This window comes from Mytilus edulis, chromosome 4 (assembly GCF_963676685.1).
Source record: "Mytilus edulis chromosome 4, xbMytEdul2.2, whole genome shotgun sequence".
NCBI classification, from domain to species: domain Eukaryota; kingdom Metazoa; phylum Mollusca; class Bivalvia; order Mytilida; family Mytilidae; genus Mytilus; species Mytilus edulis.
Genome location: NC_092347.1, coordinates 27,311,095 through 27,318,523, shown reverse-complemented (window position 1 = coordinate 27,318,523; position 7,429 = coordinate 27,311,095). Strand labels below are relative to the sequence as shown.

Here is a 7,429-nt window from a genome sequence, read left to right as displayed (position 1 = left end):
CTTTACCATCAGTCTGTCAACACCGAATTATAAGTTGAGCCCAAACCTTTGGCAGGCGCGCTCGACACCAATTTGAATTGTCTAGAACTTGTAGATTTCCTGCCGAAGGTTTGCTGTTTTCTTGATGGTTTTCGGAAATCTTCACTAATAAAATCGGGATGCTAGGGGTGTTAAGCACCGATATATTAATTCAATCAATCAATCAAAAAATTTAACAAGTGTTCTATTTTTTTTTGATTTCATGCATATCTTTACCAAATTGTAACCGTGAACATGAGTACTTATACTTAGCTTCGTTTATTACTGAAATACTTAAAATAACCGTATCCGTAATGATAGAGAAAAAATATCCTAAAGGGATCTAAGTAGCCATTTCGAATCGCCATCCCTCCAGTCAAACAAAGAGTATCAAAATGAAATCATTGACTGAATACTTTCCAAAAACACCATTATAGGATTGAACACTTTTTTCGAGAGATTTATTATGTGTAAACTGAGGCGATTAATTCACAAATAGAATAAAATTCTGAAGGACGTTCCAGTAAAACTTTCTCAGGCAGTAACCAAATTTGCACTAATAACCTCTTTTAAAATGTGTTTATCCTTATAATGTTTAACCAAAACATTTGCAATGTACAGTTGTCATGCTTTGGATACTGTTTGCCATCAAATGCATAATTGACATGTCAATGGTTAGAAGTAAACCGCCATTTTGAATTTCTGAAATCCATATTATCAGTTAATGCAACGCTATATAAAATTAAATAACATCTACCTCAAAATTTATTATTAAGTATTCAAGAAATGGAATAACTCCCAGCTTTATAGTTTTCCTTTGTATGATGTTATGTGATGACCTTTATGCACCAAGATGTTTCATGACGCATATCGGAATGTCAATATGATTTTAATTTAATGCAATGTCCTATTTTATCTTTTTTTGTCTTAAAATAGAAATCACAGTCATTTTATTCTGATAAAAAGAATGATATGGGATACCCCATTTACTGAATAGTATAAAATACTACACCAAACTAATTATCAAAAAAAGGAAAACGAAAAATTATGACAATACCAGCCCAATATAGTTACACTCTGCTTCTCAAGAAAAGACATTTCAGTAAGGAAAACCATGCCAGCATGTAAATATACACGTATGTTAACACAGGTGTGAAAATTGACAAATTGGTGACGATCTAGGAATGGAAGAGTGGAATAATTTGATTCACTGATGATTTTGTTCAGTAAACATACACACTTATACTATAAATATACCCATGGTATGACATGCCTCAGTCTGAACATGTTTTGATATATAATATTAAAAACAAAATTGACGAAACAACTCTTTTATTCAAAATCATAATTAGTAATTTGCAAATAAAACAATTGATATGCGACAAAGTCGTCCGCAGAGATTGAACGAAAAAAATCTAAATATTTGAAAATGCAGATCTTCTAAATCATAGTTATTGTCATTTCTGGGTAACAAATTTATGTTGTACTAATTACAAAAGGGGACATTACAATACTCCCATCGCTTTTTAGGGTCAGTAGTGTAACACCAAGGTGCAGCTGAACCGTCTGGATTACGACAATAGTTTTCATCTTGATTATGAAATGGGTGACGATGAGGAGTATTCAACTTCCAAGTCTGACAGTCCCTGTTGCTACTGGTGGTACTGATCATTCCTTTATACTCAAAACCCTGAGCTGTCTTCTTACATCCTTTCTGTTTAACTACAATAATAATAAATTCAAGTATAAATAAGTTTAAAGACATATTTTTTTTCTATTACTAATTTTTATTAATTTCCAGGTAATTGTTTCCTGAAGTATCTTATTTTTACCTAGACTTTCGTCATATATTTCTGCCCTTGTAAACTTTTATGTGTTTTCTGATTATCTATTTATGTTTTTTACGTATGGCAAAGTACAGAAAATGTAAGGTGGTAAGCGTTATACCTTTGTATCAGAAAATTGTTTATATATAAAAAGGTTGATGTATGAAAAATGTTTTTCAACAGATCGAATGGAGCTTACTTTTTAATTTGAAAAAGTACAGTCTATTCGAACATGTGCAGGGTATGGATTATTGTCGTTATAATTATTATTGATTTCTAATGTCCTATCAGTTTCACTAAATGAATTTTGCAAAGAAGTAGTATATGCTATTGGAGGAATAAAATAATCTAAAATAAAAAAAAGTATTGTCTATTGTATTATGCCAATTTAACAAATATCTAATTTTGAGATTAATATTAATATATATTACATTAATATATTTGGAGTAAATTCTTTGAGGGAAATTATTATTGTTGTACTATAAATGAAATCAATAAGATCTAAGTACCATTTGCAAGTTATCTAATTCCCCCTTTTCGGAATATAAGGGTTAAAACAAGTAGAACAAAACGTTATAGTTGTGATACTTTCATAGCAACAATTTCCGAATTGTGGCAATTATAACATGTTTTTAAACTCCGTTTTACAATTCAATAAACGGCTGTCAACGGCTGTGTCTCTCTTTAACTTGCCAATACACATACATGTATAGTGTTTACAATTTTAACCGGATCAATGACCATAACTGGACACTTCATTGATGAATTTATCCCAAGACACCTATCTCTTGATAGAATGATCTATGATAAGCGAAGCAGTAAAACTCCACCCAGTCAAGTGAAATAAATCAAGTAATAGTTATTGACGCATTGAAAACGACATATACTTAGACCTAGTTCAGCAACAGTTATCTGTATAAAATTAGGAATGAAAATGGTGAATGTGTCAAAGAGACAACAACCCGACCATAGAGTAGACAAAAGCGGAAGGCCACCAATGGGTCTCCAATGCAGTGAGAAACTCCCGCACCTGGAGGTGTCCTTCAGCTGGCTCCTACATAAATATGTATATTAGTTAAAGGATGTTTACTTTCTCTTGAAGTATAAAAGCTACATAGGAATTTTATCTATTTGATATTCGGATAAAGTTCAATAACTTCTAAATGTATAGAAAAAATCTTCAAAACGGACATGTCGAATGATAAAGTATACGTTGTGCTAAACATACATACACAATAACTGTAATAAATTACCATCTGACACATCAGTCATCGAAATATATAACAAAATCTAGGTCTTTTAAGATTTTCTTGATGATATTGATTGTAAACGTTATATTAAAATAATGTAGTACTCACAACAATAGGGGACGTTACAATATTCCCATCGTTTATTAGGGTCAGTGGTATAACACCAAGGTGCAGCTGAACTGTCTGGATTACGACAATAGTTTTTATCTGGATAATGATATCGGTGACGATGAGGAGAATTCAACTTCCAACTCTGACAGTCCCTGTTGCTACTGGTGGTGCTGATCATTCCTTTATACTCAGAACCCTGAGCTGTCTTCTTACATCCTTTTTCCTTTTTTACTACTGCATAATAATACAAATCAAATATAAATAATTTGAAAGGCAAATTTTCTTTCATAATTGATGTTTGAAACTTTCAATGTAATTGTTTACTTGAATTTCTTACTTTTCTCAGATGTATGGTCAAATAACTTATAAGAAGATTACTTCCCTAGAAAACTTTCACGCATTTACTAATTATCCATTCATGTTTTTGTACTTATGGCAAAGTATATGTAATCGTACAGTAGACAATATTTGTTGAACTTTTGTATGTATTTAGAGCTCATTCAACTGTATCTGATTATACCCTTCAGTGAAAATAGAAATGTTATACGTGTTGCCTTTAGATACCTGTCACATGAAAACCAAAAATAATAACAAAAAAAAAAGAACTCCGAAGAAAATTCTAAACGTAAAGTTACTTTATCAAATGGCAAAACCAAAAGCTAAAACATATCAAACGAATGGATAACACCTGTCATATGTTTGATTTGGTACAGACATATTCTTATTTGAAATTGATGAATCAAACATTATTTTGTAGATAGCTAATCTTCTCTCTTGTAAGCCAGTCACATGCATTACCATAAAATAGACAACTATGTGTGAAAAAATAGACATAATAGGTAAGAATGTCAAGAATAGGGATACAGCAGTCAACATTGGTTTTAATCTTAATCACTATAAGAACAAACAAATATATCAACAAAGGAAAACAAAAAGGTCTTTAAATGTAAAAAAATGTATGTTAGTAAAAGTCAAAACGTATACATTTGTTTTCACGCAAATCTGTACATACAATGTTGTTAAAAATGTATATTATATTGCCATAAACATTTCTGTTTTTACTGATTTGGAAAAAAAGAGGTCATCGTTATTAATCGTTCCGTGAAAATTCCTTAAAATGGATGTACGTCTAGATGGCGTCATGTTAAAAATTGTGTTTGTTCATGTTTATTTCATACATCACTCAAAATGAGATGACACATATGTTATTAAACAGAAATTCCTTCATAATAAAAGTGTCAAATGAAAACGCAGTAAATGGTATAAAATGTGTTCCAACAGGACCAGATATTATGACATTGTTTATAACAAAGTTTGCAGTGGAACCTCTGCTTGGCGGTACAAATATACGTTGAAAATTCCTCGTTTCTATTCTCAATTCTATCAAATGATATAATCATAAAACCCTTGAATTTCATTCGTTAAATCCGAAATTTAAAGCAATGAAATATAGTTTAAAATTACACTCTGTCGACTAAATTTTTCAAACACGTAATATAAAGTGGCACATGCTTATCGTCACCAATTTTTATAAACGTTCTTTACATTTATAGATCCAGTTCTGAAATGTGCATTCAACTGCATTTTGGAGTATAAACGCTACATAGGAATATTAAGTTTGATATTTAGATAAAGTTCAATAACTTTTAAAATTCTAAAAAGTATTCATCAAAACCTGATATATCCAATGATAACGTCTACGTTGCCATAAATAGACTTCGACAAAAAAATGTACATGAATGACCATCTGAAAAATTGGAAACCGGAATGGAATCACAAAATCTTATTCCTAAAACATGCAGATTTTCTTGATGATATTGATTGTAAACGTTATATTAAAAAAATGTAGTACTCACAACAATAGGGGACATTACAATACTCCCATCGTTTATTAGGGTCAGTGGTATAACACCAAGGTACAGATGAACCGTCTGGATTACGACAATAGTTTTGGTCTAGATAATGAAATGGGTGACGGTGAGGTGTATTGAAATTCCATCTCTGACAGTTCCTGTTGCTGACGGTGGTACTGATCATTCCTTTATACTCAGAACCTTGAGCTGTCTTTTTACATCCTTTCTCCTTAACTGCAAAAATAATAAATTCAGATACAAATTATTTTGAAGACAAAGTTTATGCTATTAGTATTTTTTTAATTGTAAGTGTTTCCTTAATAGTCTATTTTATCTCAAATATAGGTCAATAGTTATCAAAGGTACCAGGATTATAATTTAATACGCTAGACGCCCGTTTCGTCTACATAAGACTCAAGCAGATTATTTTCATAATAAGGTCTTACGTGTTTACTCAGTTTTGATTTATGTGTGTTCGTTCACGCAAGTTGCAAATTTGTTGAATTTAAGTAAAGATTAAGAATTAATTGAAGTACATCTGATTCTCAAAAAATATCTACAGATTGCTTATATAACCCCAGGGATATAGTCAAATCAATATTGACGTAATAAACGTTTAGAATTCATTTAAAAAAAGACGAAAAGTATGCAGTTGGTCACTTGTTAAAAAGGTTCATGATATTGCTATAAATATTTAAAATTTTACTAATGAGAAAATGTAAGGAGGTGATCGATATCGCATGTTCCGTGGAAATTCATGTAGGTTGATAAAAAGAGTAAACAAATGATCAAAACTATAAAAGAGGGACGAAAGATAACAGAGGGACAGTCAAACTCATATATCGAAAATAAACTGACAACGCAATGGCTAAAAATGAAAAAGGCAAACAGACAAACAATAGTACACATGACACAACATAGAAAACTAACGAATAAGCAACACGAACCCCACAACAAACTAGGGGTGATCCCGTATAAAATGATTGTAACGTTTAGGCGGCGTCAAGCTATACAATTGTATTTGTTCTTTTGTATTGCATCTATCACTAAAACGTTATTGTCACCTTCCCTGTTCCAATTCTCAATTTCAATAAATGGTATAAACTGCTAAAGCAAAAAAGATAAACGGTTTGATTTTTTTTTTAATTAACTCAGAAATTTTCAAGTTATCACATTTAGTTTTAAACAAGATTCAGCAGAATATTTTTTGAGAACTCGCAATGAAAATCGACAAATGTTTATTTCCGCTTATTTTTACAATGTTAAATACATTATAGACCTAGTTCAGTAATTAGAAATCAGCTTTATCTTTTGGAGTATAAATGCTACATAAGAATATTATTTATATGAAATTTAGATAAAGTTTACAAACGTCAAAATACAAAAACCCAAAAATTAACAAAACCTGATATATCGAATGATAACGTGTTCTTTGCCATAAACAGACATAGACAAAAACTGTAAATCAATTACTATCTTACACATCGGTCATAGAGATGGAACCACAAAATCGAAATCTTTGAAAATACAAATTTTCGAGATTTTGTTCTCTAATTGTAAACTTTTTGTAAAAAAAAAGTTATATTTACTACAAAAATGGACATTAATATATTCCCATCGTTTCTTTCGATCGGTGGTATAACAGCAAGGTACAGCTGAACCAGTTTGATTTATAAATACGATTATGTAAAGATATATTTCGTAAGTTCGAATGTGAAGTCAGAGAGTATTGTTGTCTCTGTTTTAGAAATGTAAATTATATCGTCCTTGCTCGAGCCGTTCACTTATCCACGCCCGAGTTAGATTAAGAACCTTATGATGAGATGGTTTATCGTTGACAGTCATAAAGTGATGAAGTGCCAAATACCCGCCGTGTCGAAGAATCTGTCCTCTTTCCAGTTTGAATTCAAACTTCAACTTTTAAAAAGTGAATAGTAAACACTGAATTTTAGAAAATACCAAACGTTTTGTTAGTATTTTCTAAAATTCAGTGTTTACTATTCACTTTTTGAAAAGTTGAAGCTAATTTTAACATCAATGTCTATATCTAAGCGATAATTCCTATTTGTATTTAAACGGGAATTTATTGAATAGGAGTGTAAAAGTAAAAGTATGAAAATACCAATATTATCAAAATAAATCGTTAATTCGCAAACAAACAAAACGGTACGCAACATAAACAAATAATCCTACTTACCGTTAGATGTACAGTTTGTAATTAAGGTGACTATCAAAATGCTGAATAATATGGAGGACTGCATTGTTCTAGGAATCGTGGTGTCCTTACTACATATGGGTGTTGTTTAAATTAAAATAATTCGACAGATTAGTGAAATCAACACTCTACAAACAGTGTATTGTGATATATCAG

General features: G+C 30.9%; 1 protein-coding gene across 1 annotated transcript in view; it reads right to left on the bottom strand.

Annotated features, from left to right (window-relative positions):
• Nucleotides 1-1,333: 1,333 nt before the first annotated feature.
• The window catches only part of LOC139521319 (uncharacterized), a 76,469-nt gene continuing 70,373 nt past the window's right edge, over nt 1,334-7,429 (bottom strand). The window contains exons 26-28 of the mRNA XM_071314797.1: nt 5,062-5,292; nt 3,203-3,439; nt 1,334-1,740 (exon numbers count right to left, since the gene is read on the bottom strand). Coding sequence (XP_071170898.1) covers nt 1,505-1,740; nt 3,203-3,439; nt 5,062-5,292 — 704 coding nt within the window. The 3' untranslated portion in view covers nt 1,334-1,504. The remainder of the gene's footprint in view (nt 1,741-3,202; nt 3,440-5,061; nt 5,293-7,429) is intronic.